This window comes from Manacus vitellinus, unplaced genomic scaffold (assembly GCF_001715985.3).
Source record: "Manacus vitellinus isolate BGI_N305 unplaced genomic scaffold, ASM171598v3 scaffold_7_pilon, whole genome shotgun sequence".
Lineage (NCBI taxonomy): Eukaryota > Metazoa > Chordata > Aves > Passeriformes > Pipridae > Manacus > Manacus vitellinus.
The window spans coordinates 5,258,805-5,277,382 of record NW_021940813.1 but is presented as its reverse complement, the minus strand read 5'-3'; the positions used below and the strand labels follow the sequence as shown (position 1 = coordinate 5,277,382).

Below are 18,578 nucleotides of genomic sequence, written 5' to 3'. Positions count from 1 at the left end.
CTTCTGGATTTCAGATGGCCCTGGCATATTTTGTGAGTTGCTGCCTGTCAGCAATGGCTAAATAAAACACCAAGGATGCCAAAAAAAAGGAGGAAGAAATAAATTTATGATACCCAGCAACACACTTCATATGTAAAATTAAATGGATGTACAACTGTTTACATTGTAATATTTGATTAGCTGAAAAGTGATAAAATGTTTTTGACAGGTGTGCTCCAGGCCAAATCCTGTAGTCCTGACAGAAAAAAATTCCCCCTAGAAAACAGTTCACAGCTGCATCTGTGAACCATGACCTACTATAACTGCTTGAAAGGCAAATGAATTCCTGTTAAACTGAATATTGAGCAAGATCAGACACAATTTGATCCACTACAGTTTGCTGGTGGGTATATAAACTTCAACCTTTAATTTTACTGCTATTTTAGTTCTTCAAATTTCTTCATTTTATTTTAACTCTTCAAACAGTGTATTTGCAGGAGCAAAGAAGATTCACAGCAAGAGTGTAAAGCTCTGCCTCAACACAAACTATAGACCAATATTTGGAATTCTCTCCTCAGGAGAGTGGTGCCTCATACCTCAACTGAAATTTTTAATCCCTTTCATTTAGATATAGAAGACAATGTATTGCCTGGCTCATCACAGGAGACAGTCTTCATGAGAATATTTGTTGACATGAAGCACAATTCTTTCAGAGTGCCAGGGAGAATTGCTTATAAATGCAGCTTTATTCAGTAGAGGCATAGAGTGTGCACATCCTTGGAAAAAAGTGATTAAACCCCCCAAATACTTCCATTGTGTGTAAGTCGTGCACTCCACAATGGTTTGGAGCAATGAACGACAATGCATGTGCTGGTCTGTTCCCTCCAAACTGACTAAACTGAGAGCAGGATCAGTCCTTGAACAGTTAGATATTTGCTCAGCTGTATCTGTTAGGTTTCTCTACTCAGCTTCTGCAAGCAAGGTCAGCATTTTACTCTGTCAAGTAAGCCATATTTCTGTGTTCTCAGCCTTTAAAGGCCTCATCAGACACAGCTGTTATCAGTTTCAACAGACTGCGAGCCAGCCCCGTGGTGTTACTGGGAAGACATGGAATAACAAGAATTTACAAGAATAATTACATGGCATGGAAACCGTAACCAAGTGCTAAAACTTACAGCACTTCTTATATAGTACTTGCCTGGAGTAACAACTGTCTCTCCCCTCCCTTCTCCATTCAGGTCAATGACCCGTTCAGGTCAATGAGGATTTTGATATTAAAAGCCATATTAATCATCTAATAGGTGAAATGACTTTGACAAATTGAAAAGAAAAAAAAAAAAAGCTGCATGAGACTAAAAAGGCTCTTTTCCATCACTGTGAGTGATTAAGATGATGGTGTTACTTAAGATGAATTGAATGATGAGCATCCTTGGAGATATTCTCAAGGAACCAGCAATCAATCTTTCTCTGTCCCCATCCTGTACTTCTTATTTATTGTATTACATAGTTGCTTTCAGTGTAATCTCTTAGTTTTATTTTTCTTTTCATAGCAATCTCAGATGAATAACATAAACGCTGTTGCTGAAACAAGCAAAGCTTTAATGTTATGTACAACTGCAGCATGAGAATGGCACTTACAATAAAATAAAAAATAGAGGAAAGGTGATGTGATCATACAGGTTCTGTGCAGTAATTTGGTCAGGGAGATACCTCAGTGACGGGAGCAGTAGAAAAAATTTAATCGTCCAAATATGCTGTATATAAACCACTAAGTTGTTTTCTCCAGCCCAGTACCACACTGAATTTGGGTGTAGACCATTCTCTTCAGACATAGCCTGCTAACACATCCTATAGGGCACAGAAGCTCTTTCACCTCTCTCTCTTCCTCTCTCTTTACCCCCTTTCCCTCTCTCCCAAGGCCAGTTAGGCCACTCTGTCTCTGTTTTGTGCCACCTTTTGCCATGTAACATCCAGCTGGCTGTTCCCAACTAAGAGAAGAAATACCAGCCAGCCACCAAGGACATAATCACCACCAGGAGACATCACTACAGCAGTAAAGTTTTGTTAATTGTGAAGTGATACACAGTGTTCTTGTCCCTTTGTCTTTCTTAACCAAACATCAGTTTAAAGGAACTTCACAGGTTTCTCATAGAAAACAAGATAAAGTTTCTCAGAGCTTAAATTTTGGAGATGTGTCAGAGATGTCCTTGTTTCCTCTTACCACTTGCAACAGTGCTTTCAAGTACCTGATTTCACTCCTGTATGGAGTGGCACCTTCAAAGTTAACTGTGTCTTCACAAACTTGGCAGCTGTGCAAGTCATAATCTTAAGAAGTTCTAGCATGAACATTTCTTGTTGCACATTTGTACTCCTCAGAAGTAAATGCATTAGATTTTATTCGATCAGTGCCCTGTCTGATGCTGAGTGCTCTCTTTTACAGATGAAACAAAAGAATGAAGGAATGGAAATGTCCAGTTCTTTCTGGAAACCTCCAGGACATCTTAAAATATGGCTTACCAGCTTATTTTGGTTTCCAGATACAGTTGCCATTTTCATTTGTAGAACTCTAAGCCTAGGTCAGCTTCCCTTTGAACAATGTTAGCCTTTACGTACTGACCTGAGATCAAGTTCTGCCCATCTCATGCTGACCTGTGTACAGACACTAATAAATTCATTTTTCCAAGAAGCAGCCTGCCTAAGTTTCTAGCAGCAAACAGTGGTGTCCAATTAAACTAGACTTGCATCATGTTTTATTTTAGACTACAGGCACTGCCATGGTTCCTGCAGTGTTTGGGGACAGTCATTCATGGTTACAGTGTTTTTATCTTTTGCAAAGGCTGTATAATGAATCCCATTTCCTGTTGTTCTGGAGCTGGGAGAATGGATAATACTTCTTATGCCTCTGCATATGTTGCATACATCAACCAGTTCAAGCACCAGGACAGCTTTGCTACAAGAAATGTCTGTGGAACAGATGAAGGTGTGGATTCACTTCCAATAAACCAGCAGACCTGCTGTTATAGGGAAGTAAGACGATCCAATATACACAGGCAGAGCAGATGTTCCTTGCTTAGTAGTGTAAAAAATGGGATGGGATCCTGGGGCAGCACAGTTACAGCACACTGGGCTGCCTATTACCCAAACAAGAGTACAAGATGCCCAGCTTGGAATATGTTTATCATCATAATGCAGAATTGTCAGGGACAGGTTTCTAGAGTGCAGAAGGATAGATCTCCCCTCAGGAACTGACAGCTCCTCACTGCAGTTTTGGCATCAGTTATTGCAGTACTCGTGTACTGATGTACATTCTGACTGGGACTCAGCAGAGTCAGAGGTTTTCCCACTGATGGCTTCTACATGAATAATCTTCCTCCCACCTGTGAGGGGAGAATAGGTGGAAGGAAAGCAGTACCCCTGTGGCACTAATCTTCCACTTGTTTGCAGCTCTCATAAGCTGCTCCAGAGTCTGGTGGAGGAGTGGTTGACACATGGGAGCTCCAAGCAGAGATTTGGATCACAGAAAGGTGATCACTGATCACCCAGTTCCCAGGGTCTTTGTCCCCACAATTGCTCAGCCATGCACTGGGAGGATGGTGAAGAATAATAATAATAAAGAAAAAAAAAATTTATGTGCCTGTTGAAAAACATTAGGGTAGAATTCTGTGATGTAAGAAGAAGCCTCTCCAAGCAGTGCCGGGCTTGTTTCTCAATTAATTTGCAAATCTTTTTACTGTTTTTAAACATGCTTTTCAATTCATGCTCTTGAATTTGGGTGCAATTCTAGGGAGAGATGCTTGAAATTAAATTGTTGGCTCTCTGTGGTAACTCTAACCCTCTACTAGGCAGTAGAGAACACGCAGCTGGGGTGCAGACAGCTGCCATTTGAAAGCCTCAACACAGGAGTGCATCTCAGGGTACCTCACTACTTCTTCTGTGATAGGACTTGTCCTCCTGAGAAATTCCCTGCTGTCTTTGCTGTCGACCAGACACCTTTGGCTGAACAGGACCTAAGCTCTTAATATGCAGCCTGATACCTCCTCAGTCATGGTGGTTATCAGAACTGCTCCGAAATCCTTCCTGCTTCCTTCTCCAGCAGCAGAGAGCGGGGTGGTTGTGATTCCCTACTTTATGATAGTAATGGGGATTTCTTGTTTCCTTCCCAAGACCTAGGAGAACCACTGCATTAGAACTGCATATCCAGCCAGACCCTGGTGCATTAGAGTGAAAGATTTTGGGGCCTGAACATAACCGGGAGAAATGTTTTCCCTCTCTCTTCATTGACCCAGGATAGGGGGAGCTTGAAGAAAGGTTGAGTCTTTTTGTGCATCCTCCCACTCCACACACCCTCTCTCTCCCTTGCCCCTGTCTCTGCTGGGCATTGTGATTTGTCCTAAGATACAAACACCAAGTGAGAATTGTCCTAAGGTAAGGATACTAGGTGGGAATTGCAGGAGGAACTGTCCAGATGCTCACATAATGAATACATTCCAGAGATGTGGGAGCTGTGATGATGGTGCTTGGCTTTGGTCCTGCAAAACAGTATGAAATGCTGCTGGAGGTTGGACAAACTGGGCACTCCTGCAATTCCCACCTGGTGTTCTTATGGTAGGACAAATCAAAATGCCCATCAGAGGCAATCACAAGAGGGAGTGTATGTGTATGTGTGGGGAGATGCACTATTGTTGCTGTCACAAAAGGCCAATTGCTGGTTTTGCTTTGAAACTCTCCAGTTGAAGCTGACACACGCAGGGATTAGAGATGCCCAGTGCATTGGACCAACTGGGCAGCAGCACCAGCTGTTCTCAAACAGCCTCCTGTCTACAGTAACAGTTCTGCTCCATCCTTTTCCACAACACTTCACATTCCCCTTCTGAAGGAGAAGTTTAACAGCAGAATTTTATGGGTTTAATGAGACTTGTGGAAATTTTTTACACTGTTAGCATTAACAGAAGTTCTGCATTGTCTTCTTTACCAGTAATCTGATTCATCAGGAATAAAAGCAGCCTTGAGTTTCTGATTGGACTCATGATTAGTGACCCACAAAACAAGACAGCAATAACTGACATTGCTGTTTTCATGCCACTGAGGCAAAGGGCAAGCCTCAACCCTCCCCAAATTTACATGTTAAAAACAAGCAATACCAATGGGATCCAGAGGGAAGTCTGATTTACTCAAGATTGCAGTCAAGTAGCATTCTCCAGTGAGCTGGCAGAATAATACTAGTAGTTGTCCTGAGTCTACACACAGTCATGTAGTTTTATTAATATCAGAAAAAAAACTGGCCATGACATTGCATGGAAAGATCCCTGAACAATCCCAGCCCCTCTCTTTGGCAGAAAAAGATGAAGCTTAAGGAGTGAACTTAAACATCACACAGTGCAGTAAGTTATCACTAAATTACCAAATTGGCTCCATCATCCTTCTGCTTGAGTCAACTGTCCTGCTGAACACAAACATGTATATCTTTTTTTTTTCCAGAATTTTTGGTTCTTATAACTAATTCACAAGCTCCCTCTGCTGGGCTACCAGCATAGGAGACTGATGGCAAAACTCCTGTTATTTGCAGACTGACCCATTTTCTTCAGGTTATTTTGATGTGTTAGGTGCATATTAAAGTGTTTTTACATGCATAGAGGAAGGTTTTTTCCACAGTAATGTAAGTGTAGCTGTTACCTCCTAAAAGTATATGTGCATCTATCAAAATGATACTTGGCTTCAGTAATGCTTTCAGTTACATACAGGAAAGAGCTCTAAGAAAATAAATACAGCTCTTTTAAGAGAATTAAAAGCTTACAGTCATCAAGTATACTCAGTACATTGTGCAGTTCTATGTAGCAGTGGTTTTCAAAAGGCAAAGCATGAGCCAAGGGGCTTGGACAGGGAATGATGAACTGCTGAAAATGTTACAGTAATCAGAAGCAAAGAAGAGCTAGTCCTTTTTTTTTACTTCCTAATTCTCAAGGTCAAGATTTGTGTCTAAAATCAAAACACATATTTAGAGCTGGGCATTGTCATAACTCATACATTGCAAAATCTCTCCTAGTAGATTAAAAGGAGTTGTGAAATCATTCTCTTCCAACTAAGCAATCTCAGGTTGAGAAAGACTTCTAACAACAAAAAAGGATGGATGGTGTTCTGTGATTGCTGTAGACATAGCACTTCCTTGCTGGCTTTTAACAGGGATTTACTGAATGAAGTATCTGCCTCAAATAATTCACAAAACTGTGGAATGCCTTAATGGGAAAAGGCATATTGCCTGCAGTGGCACAAGAGAAAAATGGAGAGACTTTAAAAACAATCACAGTGGCTTTTCTACTGTAGGTCGGGCTCCTGGGCACAGACAGTAGTACAAATACTAAGTATTACAGTGCTTCCTAATTGTTGTGCTTAAAGTAAGAGGTATATGGGAATGTAGCTGTCACCTGTGTGAGCAAACCAGTTATTTGCAGCACACAGAATCAGTGGGCAATGATATAAAATAGAAAATAAAGGACTCCACCAACCTACTGATACAGAAATTGCAGGGGAAACGTGGAATGCCTGTATTCCAAACTTCAATCTACTGAGGAGAATAAAATGAACATTTCTGACATCAATTGAGACAAAATCATCAGTTTTGACCAAAGTGGACAGACCACTTAACCTGGAAAAGGAACATGTATAATTTATATGTGTTTGTTAAATAGCTGAAAGCTTAAGAAGGCAGGTGTGACAGGAGAAGGGGGAATGGCCTTAAACTAAAAGAAGACAGCTCTAGACTGGCTATTAGGAAGAAGTTCTTTACTGTGAGGTACTGAAACAGGTCGTGGTGGAGAAGTTCACATCCCTGGAAGTGTTCAAGATCAGGCTGGATGGGGCTTTGACCAGCCTGGTCTAGTGGAAGGTGTCCCTGCCCATGGCGGGCAGTTGGAACTAGATGGTCTTTAAGGTGCCTTCCATCCCAAACTGCTCTGTAATTCTATGATAGGACAGGTTGTGATATCTTTAAAAGTAAAAAAAATAGTTGACTGAAGTTTTAAAGCACCAGCAATATATCTCTTAGTGTCAGTAGTCTTTTGGCTAAGTACTGACAGGATGAAGAATAATTTTACCTATGCTTATGCTAAATGACATTCAAGAAGTTTCTCAAAAGATGTAGCTATCTCAAGCCTGACTTTTTTTCTAGGTAGCATATTCTCATATTGGCTTTATTGTTCATCAAAGCATCTGACAGCTCCAGAGGACGTGATATCAATATGCAATTTATATTCTCAAAGCCTTGAGGATGATCAGTCTATTTCTTTTCTGTTCCTAATTAAACATATTGCTTCAGTAATTCCCAGGGGCAAGGAGGCATTGTGACTAGACTGAAATGAAAATGAACTCTGTAGAACCACAGCTACATCATCGGTGGTTATGATTAATGTATTCTGTGATTGTTGTTTTGGTCGTAAGATTTAGCAGTTTTATTAAAGATACTGTAAGGGAGCATACAGAGACAAGTCACAATTTTCTTTTCTTCATAAGGTGAAAGAAATCTGAGAAGGTTTTAAGACAGAATTGGTTGAAGTAAAATATAGCAAGTCAAGGGAGATCTTAAATGTGATTTCTGATTATTCAGACTTTGCCAGGCCACTAATAATTATGGTTAAGTGAGGGTTTCTGTTCCAGCCAACCATTTCCTAGAGTAAGGAGCAAATACAAATCCTTCTTATTTAAGTGTTTTGGGAAACAGGCAGCAGCCCTGCAATGATTGTGGATTGAGGCTCTTGTTAAGAGATAATTTTGTAATTAGCAAAAAAATAAGGTTGTTTTCCAGATACACACGTAATTTTCTTTGCCATTTTCTTTGGTAATGTAGAAGTGGATCAGGTGGGTTGATTTCTATCATCCATTCTAATCATGATTCTAAATATCATTTTTCATCTGGCTTTGCATGTGGGCTGCTTTTGCATTCTGAAAAAGAGGTGATATTCATTAGCATATTTCATTATGCCAGATAAAAGGGTATACTGTGTATACACTGAAGTATTCATACTGCTTAAGTGCTTGACTTTTTACACTTGCTTTATATTAAAAAACGGTGAACTGATCCTTCTTTATGCAGCATTGTGGAAGGCTGGATTTGGGTGGAAGTTTATATGCATTTAAAATACACAACCAGCATTTTAAAATAGACATTAATTTCATTTAAAAATTAGATGTGGGGAACATAAAAATAAGCTTAGCAAAACATGGTCTGTGTTGAAAGCTAGTTGTTAATATTAAGTAAAGGGATTACTACACAGGGAAAATGAACTGAGATTTTTCTAACCAGTGTGCCTTTGCCTTCCAGGATTACCATTAGTAGACTTTATCCTTCACATTTATTTCTAAGGGGTTACCTTACTAATGGTTTTACAAGGAAGGTGTGGAGGCTGGAGGAATAGGTCCCAAACTGGCAGATATTAAAATTAAAGCTCTGGAGAGAATTCACTGTGTCTCCCTATTCCTCTGCTCTCCTCATTTGCTTAGGATTTAAACCATTTCTTTAAATTTCGTGAAGATAAAATGATTCATTTAAAAATGATTGAAAATGAGTGAAGTCTCCAGATGTTAATGGCTTATTTACTTCTACTGCAGGAACATTAAAGAACACTAATGAAGATCAGAAGTAGGTTGTTCTCCAGGGTATAAATATCATAGTCATTTGGAGCAGCTGTAACAAAATCCCTTGTTATGAGAGAGCAAGGTGAGACAGACAAATAAAATTTTTCAGCCATTACTTTTCAGACAGGTTTTAGGTGACATTAATTTTCTGTAGCATCTTTTATGTGCCAAAGGAGAGAACACAGTTTATAACTTATGTTGCCTCTATACTTAATGCTATCAGTATTTTTTAAACTTTTTAACTGAAGAAGTAATTGTAAATCCTATGATAATACAAATTATAGCAAACTCAAATGAGTTCAGAAACATTTCAAAGACATCACCTTGATATTCCAGTTAGTTTTAGGACTACCATTTATCTTGTCAAGACTATTTGTGCAGCCTTTTTCTTTTTTTTTTCCTGTCTCACTTTGCCTTTTTTCTTTCTCAGTTCTCTTTTCATAATTTGAAATATATTTCTTTAAAGTACTGCTGCCATACAGGCTTTTCCCTAAAGCCAAAACACTACTTCAATTAAGGTGTTGGTTAGTAATGTGCAGGTGGGGCTGACACAGAGGAAATTGCTGAAGATTGCAGTGAATTGCATATAAATAGAGTTGTAGTTAAAACCTGTAAAACTGATCCTTCACTGAATGCTTTAGGTCAGTAACTTGGAAAAGTTCATGTCTGGTGAAATATATGATTTATCAGTCTTACTTTTGACACCACTAAGAGTAAGGCATTAGTCATTTCTTAGGACTGCAATAAAGGCAGCATTGACCTGTTCATGATGATAAAGTCCCATAAGCTTAGCTAACCTCTCTTCATAGAAACCTGTCCTGCACTTCATTTTTCACAGCATCTTCTTGAGGTAAGAAAGCCTGATTTTTTTACTAAGATGTTTCCAAACCCACACACATAATAGTGATTTTCAATAAAATCTGGTACCCTCCTCTTTACTTCCTCTTTTTTTATCTTGTCTGTAGAAAAATCTGTCTAGCCTGGTGTGTCCTAATAAAGCCTGTAACACAACTTCTTTAGTCTTTCCCTTTGTCTTATCCTAGCTTCTCTTCCTCCAGTCTGGGGGCTGCTGTTCTGCAGCTTGCCTGCTGCTTGCTGTCAGGTCCTAGACGCTGGATCTTGAGGAAGGGAAAGCTCTTAGTGGGCCTTTTTTCACCTCATCTGTGCAGTTAAATGTTTGGCATTCCCTTCCTGAGACGGGATGAAACTCTGTTTTTGAGAATCATTATGTAAATTGACTATGTTATGTAAGGAACTTTTAATAATGATGTACATTACAGCATGCTCATAAGATTAAAGGCAGTACTTTGTCTTGTGCACCAGCAAAAAAGCAGAGTCCTGAAAAATGTCTTAAAAAATTAAGTTATTATAATAGACTTGATGTTTGTTTGATGTTTCTGTTTAGGTGCTGACCCCAGCACAAATAAAATCAATTTGCCTGGCCATACTCGAATCAGGAAAACAGTATGCAGTGAAGAAGAGGAAACCATTCCCACTCATGTATTCCTACTACGGAACAGAGTATCTTGGTGAGTAAAACACACCAACGGCTTTGACAGTGATGCTGTGGGTAGATGCTGAGCTAGCAGGCACTTCAGAAATAAAATACATAAAACCTACAGTGTGGGATTTCTCCTGACCCAGCTGGGACCATCCAACCTTCTAAAACTGCTAAGGGGGACAAGGAGCTGGAAGGAAGGACTGATGCTACCGAGCACTGGGGAACACAAGAGGTGCCTGTGCTGCACCAGGGGAGCAGCAGGGAGCAGCTTCATTCCCTCTTCTCCTTCCTGCCCTGGTAAATCTGCCTTGCCAGACAGAGGCAGTGAGAGGTGCCCGTGTCTGTGTGGAGCAGGTTACCTGAGGGAGCAGACAGGGATGTTTTTGTAAGCTGCTGTTGCCATGCAGGGACTTGCTGAGCGATTTGGGCCATAGCAGTGCAACTCAGACATGTGGTCAGGTCCTACCCATTGAGAGCAGCTTTAGCTGCAGCTCATCTGAAGCAGTGGGGAAAGGCCATTGAGCAGGTCCTTGAGGTACAATATGCAGAAAGTGTGGGATTGATTTGCATATATTAGCGAGTTCTCTGGCAGGCGACCAGCAGGAGAAGTCACTGAGTTGTGTGTGCCACAGACCCTCGCAGGTACAGACAGTTCTTGCACTGAAATTTAAGTTTTAGCTGACTGATACTGTCAATCAGGAACTGAGAATACCCAATTTGAATTTCAGTTCAGGTTCAGTTTAACTTCATGCACTGAGTTTCAGTCATATCCTAGTGAAAGCATAAAAAATTCATATATATTTTTGCAAAGCTGGAGGAACTGGAAATGACAGAAGTAGTAAAATATCTTTTATTCTAAGCACTGTTGTAACATGCATAAAGAAGATGAAGGAGCTATGTGCTTGACAAGGAAATCAATCCCAAGGGCAAGTTGCCATGAGGTGGAGGTAGGACCCTCTTATTTGATTGTTTCTGTTCTTTACAGGTGCAGCTCATGGGCTTTCGTCAATCCTTCAGATGTTACTCTCCTACTATGAGTACCTGCAGCCAGCAGATCAGGAGCTTGTGTGGCAGAGTGTGGATTTCCTTATGGACCAGGAACAGAACAGCAACTGGCCTCCTGAGCTGGGGGAGACGATCGAGCGGGAGAATGAGCTCGTGCACTGGTGTCATGGAGCTCCAGGTTCTTTTCCCATTGATGCTTTGAATAGCCAGATGCTGATCACGTTGCTTTTACACGTTAGGTGATTCCATGTAGAAGATAATCTCAGGTTAAATTTGACCGGTTTTGACCTTTTAGGAGATGCAGGCAAACTTTCTAGACTTCTTCTTCCAGTTCAGAGTGTTTTATTTATTGCTGAAGCAGCTGGAACAAGAGGTATATTTTCTGCCTTAAAAGCATAGGTGATCACTGCTGAAAGAGTTCTGGTGATCCTGTTTTCTGCTTTTGCTCTCATTCGTAAGACCTCAAAGACTGGTACAGCTGAGTCAAAAGAGAGCATGTGGCTGGAAAGAAAAATGGTATGTGAAAGAACACAGATACAGACACATACAGTTTGGTGAAGGACTCAAGAATGCCTCTTTTTTTCCCCTGTCAGAATCAAAGTTTAAGCTGCACTTGTTACATGGATAATGCATAATTTGACCGAAGTATTTTCATGTGAAGTATAGTTTGTACTAACAGGAGGCATTTTTTCCAAAAGTAATGCATATAAAACTGCTTTCCAGAAAAAAAAAAATCAATGCTTAGTTTGGGTTCATGAGGTGAGGCTGATGTCTCTCAGCAATTTTGGCAAGTAATGCTGCATATTGAAAATGCTGCTTTACCTCCAGGCAGAATTTTATTGCTAACGAGTGATATTGTCTTGATAACAATGGTACTCTAATGAAGTGGAGTAAAAACAGCTTTTGCCTACCAAACTTTATTATGAGTAATTTATTTAAATCCCCTCTAAAAATAAGCCAAATAGCTTTTTTTTTTTTTTTTAGTATGCATAGCTGTGTATAACTAAAATAAAGCAGTATGGGAATAAAAGTGAGTTTCTTTTTCTCATCTAGTAAAAAAAATTATCTGTTGCCAATGTAAGAAATTATCTTGCCCATCTTTCTGTTTCTATCAGTGTAAGTAGGTGAGGTGAATGGGGATTTGGAAATAGCAGAAGACAGTGCTAAGAGTTTACTGTTTTAAAGGCAAAAATGTGACTGCTGTTTTAAACTGATAAAAGTTTGGGAATCTTAGAGTAAACCCTGAAATTCAATGATATATTGAAAATATTGTAAGTACATCTTACCATATGCTTTTTTATCATACCAGATACTCCTCCCTCCACATTTAGCACACAGAGGTAGCGTTGACATGTGCAGAGCATGAGAGTGCAGTTTTTTAGTGTATTAATCTTTATTTTCTCAAGTGTTCTATGAAACCCTTGGCGTCCTCACTACAAAAGATAATCTCACTGCTCTTTTCCTAGGCATTGCATACCTGTTTGCCAAAGCTTACCTGGTTTCCAAGAAGCCTCAATATCTGGACACTTGTATCCGCTGTGGAGAGCTGACTTGGCAGAAAGGCCTGTTGAAGAAGGGCCCTGGAATATGCCACGGAGTGGCTGGTAGTGCTTACGTGTTCCTGCTGCTCTATAGGCTCACTGGAAACTCAAAATACATATACAGGGCACAAAGGTTAGCATTCCTGTCTTCTGGATGTAGGGTAATACTGGAAAGTTTTGGGAACATTTATGAAGCAGCTCTGTCTGTGATCACCACTCAGTTGTAACATGAGCAGTGAGTTGCAATGAGCTGTGGGGCAGGAGCTCTGCAGTCCTGCTTCCAAGCTGCCTGTGGTGGGAGAAGCATCAGGTTCTCCCAGGCTGCCTCCCTCCCTCCCTCCCTGCCCCAGACCCTGTGCTCTTTCAGAGGGAACTGGGCTGGGTGTGGAGGGATGACGTGCAACCAGGTATCATCCTGATGTGAGTTCAGAAATCAGCCAAGTTGTGTACCTGAGTCCAGGAGCAGAGTAAAACATGATTTGCTACATTTTTTTCAGAGCATTTAATGCTATTTCTTTCTACTAGAAGTGGGAAAATAAATATAGGACATGATTTGCTGTTATTTTACAGGTTTTTAATTTATCCTTCCCACTTTTAGCCAGTTTGACATTGTGCTGTTCAGTTTAGCTAGTGGAGTTAATTCCATTTTCTACAGATGCAAGCATGTATGGTCCAATGAAAATTCTGTCACAGTGCTGCAACTAGCTTTAATTATACATTTGTAACTTAACTGCATATGTTTAAAAACATAGAATTCAATGTTTGTTATTGTTTTCCTTACAGCATAGGACAATGAGGGAAAGTGATATAATAACTAGGGTGATTTATTTTCAGCCATTTGCTTTGAAGTGAGAACCTTTTATTTGTGTAGTTACTTCAGCATGACAGAATTTGTTGCATCAGTGTGAAACCTTGCTTGCATCCTAAAGGTTATTAAAAAGTACTTGTTTAATGATATGTCTTACAGAAATCAGAAAAAGTTTACAGCTCTTAAACAAGCAAAATGCACATAGAGATTGCAAAGATTTGTCTCTTCAAAATCTAATGGATCTCAGTTTCTTGTGGAAGTTGGATAATGTAGAAGTTGCAGATAAGGTTAAATAATGATCATTCTATTTTTTTAATGGCTGAATGTTATTAAAATGATGCTTTCAAACAACAGGTAAGTAGACAGAGTGTGATATCAAATAATAACAAACTCTTTTTTTTTCTCTCTTAGATTTGCAGAGTTCTTATTTACAGAAGAATTTAAGGCTGGTTCCCGGGCACTAGAAAGTGTCTATAGTCTGTATGAAGGTTTTTCAGGAACTGTGTGTTTCCTGACTGACTTGCTGCAACCCAACCAAGCCGAGTTTCCTCTCTTCAGTGTCTTTGTCTAAAGACTGACACCCTCCAGGGCCACATCCCGGTGGCGATGGGGGAGGGCACCTGCAGTTTCACTTTTTTGTCAAGACAGGCTATTTACAAAACGAGCCAGTGGTACCACTAATGCTAGCCTTAATGTAGCTGGGAGTCAGGTGAAAAAGAAAACACACTGGGGCTTTAGGAGGGAAGTGTGTGGTCACCAAAAATGGGTCAATGAAAAAAAAAAAGGGGGAGGGGGGAGTGATTGAATCTGATGGGGTAGATATTTAGCTGTAATAAGGAGCATAATCTAATCATTCAAGTGAGAGAGAAAGGGGCATTATCATACTTTTAATTTGGCAGTTACACAGGAGAAAAAAAAAAAAGTCAAACTAGAATTGCAGGGACACACAAAGAAGAAACAGCAATGCAGTCAGTAGGTTTTAAAAAGAGTCCTGCAAAGACAATTCATGGAGCAATGCACTTACTGGGGAAGCTGTTGTAGACATTTCACTACACTGCACAAAGGCAAAATCTGGGACTTTTTTACTTAAACCACATCTGCTAGTTTTAGTAACACGTATTAGGAATACCTGTATCTTGGAACTCTTTCCTCTTCATGTGCATGTAATGACAGTTCTGTAGATAGCTGTGAGTTCAGGCTGCAGTTTCACAGTTCCTTTCAGCAAGTGGAGTCTCGTGTGTAAATGAGCACTGAATTTGACCCTTCCTTTCAGAGCTCAGTCTGTGACAAGGAGCTGGTCTCCTTGCTGACTTATTGTAACGCTGTCACTTGTCAATAATTTCCCTGTCACTGGGAAGGTGGCTGGAGCTGTGGAGAAGACTTGGTTAAAAAGGTTCTGTAGCAAAGATACAGCAGGCAGATGCTTTCTTCATGATACAGCATTGCTAGACAAGTATTGTTCAGTGACAAAAAAGCTTCCTTTAAAAATTACTTATAGCAGCATTTCTGAACAGTAACACACATATTTCAAACAATGGAAAAATCTGTTTTCCTTGATGAATTCTTCACTACAAACCCTGCAAACTGAATGCAAACCTTGAATGACATACTAATCTTAAGAAAAACCTGGTAACAAATTCAAAATTGCTTCTTTTCCTAGTAAACAAAATAGTGTATATGCCCAAACGATTTTTAGCTATAGAAATAAATGGGTTGCTCAATACTAGTTGCACTAGCACTTAAGGTTGCAATTATATACTGTTTTATATGTATTATAGACATGACATGGTACTTGAAAGCTAAAGAAACCATTGACGTAGATTTGTACTAAAAATATAAAAACAATATCTGTAGGTAATATATATTTACTATTTATTCATTTATTTTTATTTATATGGGAATAATGTAACACAATTACCTGTAAAGACAAATTGGAAAGACCAGTATGTCAGAAACTGAAGTTATAGCAGATATACATGCACTGCCAAACAATGCAGTCTCTCTTCCTGCATTCTCAGCTGGAGGAGATTAAAATTTCTTTATTTTTAATGCCTAATGGATTAAAGTTCCCATTTCATTTCAGTGGGCTTTGATCAGGCTATAAGTTGGAGCAGGGTCTTGAAATCCCTCCACATTTTAATGTAATAATCCCATTCCTGCTCTTGCCACTGTAATTTTAATGAGACTGGGTTGCATGACTATGAGCTGCAGATAAGGATTTCTGTTATTTTGTCTTGCCCTGTGCAGCTCTAATTAATTACTTAATAATAGAAATAACCATATTTCATTAGTGAATAAAGCAATGCAGTCCTGTATCAGTTTGTCAAGAATTTAGGTATCTTTTAGCAAGTGCAAAAGTTACAAATCAAGATACATTTGCTATGTGTTTATTATTTGTGGGTTAAAAGGTCTTCTAAGAAAGCCATAAATGTCACTTAGTTGATTACTCTGAGCAGTGAGATGTGTGCACATAGAAGGATGAATTCCACAGGGAGGTGTGCATGTGAGGCTGAATGAAAAAGTCAGTGGAGATGTGTGTGAGCTCTGCCCAGCAGTGTTGAAATGCTCCTGTTAGATCAGAGGAAAGTCAACTGTCAGTAGTCAAGATCCCATCTCCATTAGGATGTTTATCTAGTTGCTTCCTGTAATGGATGTGGCTCATATATTTCATAACTGGAATCTTTTTAAACAAATGTCTAAGGAAGGTAAAACTTGGTGTATCCGCTTTCGCAATGTGATCAGAAACTTTTCAATCTCAATTTTTATTGTATCGTAATGTCACTCAGCTTAAGCAAGTGAGTAACAACATTTGTGCCACAGCATTTAAATAGCTACTATAACTGTGTTCTGTCTTACACTAAACCAGAGAAATAGGTTTTGCTGTGATCTGGACTGAAACTTTTGCAGTCCTTCATTTCTTGCTAACCCTTTTATTTAGAGGTACAAACATAAACCAAAAGCGTCTAGCGTTTTGATGACTACACCTTAAAAAAACCCTAAACAACTCCAAACTTAAGCCTTAACACATATCAGAATAGTAATCATGAACTTTTAACTTTGTCCCCAGTGCTTACTTTTTAATTATTAGTGGGCCACAACATTTAATTGTTTCCAGTTAGTTATCTCTCAGGAGACGCTTGAGAATGAAAACCATTGCCAAAACCTCAATAAATCTAGAGCATGATAAATCAGTAACTTAGATTCTGACCAAGTTATAAGTGCTAATACCATAACATATACCACATGTGTTAAAATTTACCATAATAGCAGTAGACAAAATCACTCCGTTTTATTATACTTTACTTCCAATGGTCAAGTTTGCATTTATCTTTAAATGTGATTCTTCATAAATGGCAGGAAATAAATCAAGAACTCAGTGTCAGTTTTCTAGTGGTTTTTCCTCTGTGCCCCTTTGTAGAACCCTAATTCCTTCCAAGTTACATTCAGAGGAGACTGATCTGCTCTGTGTTGTGTTCAACAGCACCTGCAACAGATCTTTCTCCACAGCTGTTCTCCATATATGAAGCCATGTGTTTGGCTTCATTTGATACTAATCTGGTGACAAAGAAAATAGTTACTTGAGTAAGAGTTAGTCCATTCAACAATAAAAAAACCCATGTAACTGCCCAGTTTTTGAAATCTAGGTCCCAAACATCTTTCTGCAGGTTATGCGAGTTGGTCACTGACTTCAGCAAGGGCAGCACACAAATATCCAGTATCATGGTTTGCATCTAGTAAAAATTCTGGAACATGATTATTCATCTCTTTCATCAGACATGGCAGTTTGAGCTCATTCTTAGAGCTTTGTGGCTTTTCTTACCTGACCTGGCTGGGTTAGGGTGGCTACTAGATGTGCTGCAGTCACAGCTTCTGAACACAATGTAAATACACCCAGGGCTCTTCCGAAAATCCCAGTCATTAAATGAGCAGGGTTTTTTTTCATCTTTTCCTTCCTCTTTATTTCCTATCTTGATTTTATTCTTTGTACTATATATGCTGTTACATACATGCTGTTGCAACCTTTGTTTGTTGCTTTTAAGACAATGACAGGAAAGTAACCTGAGCAGAGCCGTTGGCACTTTTCAGTGTAATAAAAAACAAGGTTCTCTGTGTTCCGTTCTTCCTGCTTGGAGAAATCAATCATGCAACCTTTGCTAGACATTCTCCATGGGCTGCTGTCTGCTCCTGCTCCTGAAGTGGGCCCCAATAGACTGAAAAAGTGTATTCCTGAACAGATTCTGCCATGGTGCTGTGACAAAGGACTGTGTAACCGGAAACTCGAGAGGCCTCTTTCAAAGTGTAAAACACAAGTAACTATGTCATGTTTGCACATTAGTTTATTGACTGTGTTTAGTTTCTAAAGTGTAGGCAATAGGAATTTAAGTGATATAATAGTATTTCTGATTATGGTGTTAAAGCAAAGAGGATGCATTGTGTGGGTATTGATGCTTCTTTGTGATGTACCTGTGTTTGTGTGGTGCTGTTTGTGATTAAAGCTGTAGATTACACATCAGTTTAAGGAGCTATATACTGTTCATGACTTTTGGTCTGTCACCCATACATTACTGTCAGGGAATAATTTTGAGAGAAACTATATTGGTAATGTCCAGATATATTGATTTCAGGATTCATAGAACCAGATGCAATAAGTTTTATCAACAATACAGTTCTAACAAATATATCTTCATTTTTACCTGCTACTCACAACTTCTCATCATAACAACGTGTTCATTTTGTGCCACTGCTTTCAGTGCTTTCAATATCTGCTTTGTTTGCATCATTGTTGCCTTTGGTTTCCCTGCCTTTCTTTCCCAACCTATGAATAACTAGAGAAGGCTGAAGAAGCAGCCCAGGTCTTTTGTTCTTGAAAATAAGATTGATTAATTTTGCTTAAGAAGAGTGTTCCACTAACTTGCATTACATTATTTTATGCTTCCAGGTGGTCTCTTCTCACTGGCTCTGCCTTTTCCCACTTGCTAAGGAAAAGTCATTATACTGTGTAACAACTGTCACTGATGTTTTACATCATGGAGCATGGTCACTTCTCTAGTATCTCAATTCTATTAAGACAATCAAAACCAAGTGAAATGGCTTAACATTCCAAAATACACCTTTA

The 18,578-nt window shown here is 39.3% G+C and overlaps 1 protein-coding gene across 1 annotated transcript in view; it reads left to right on the top strand.

Annotated features, from left to right (window-relative positions):
* Nucleotides 1–15,429, top strand: part of LANCL3 (LanC like 3) — a 32,439-nt gene extending 17,010 nt beyond the window's left edge. Inside the window, 4 exon segments of the mRNA XM_029964747.1 lie at nt 10,013–10,136; nt 11,094–11,291; nt 12,580–12,787; nt 13,874–15,429. Of these exon segments, the coding sequence (XP_029820607.1) occupies nt 10,013–10,136; nt 11,094–11,291; nt 12,580–12,787; nt 13,874–14,033 (690 nt within the window). The 3' untranslated portion in view covers nt 14,034–15,429.
* The last annotated feature ends 3,149 nt before the right edge of the window (nt 15,430–18,578 follow it).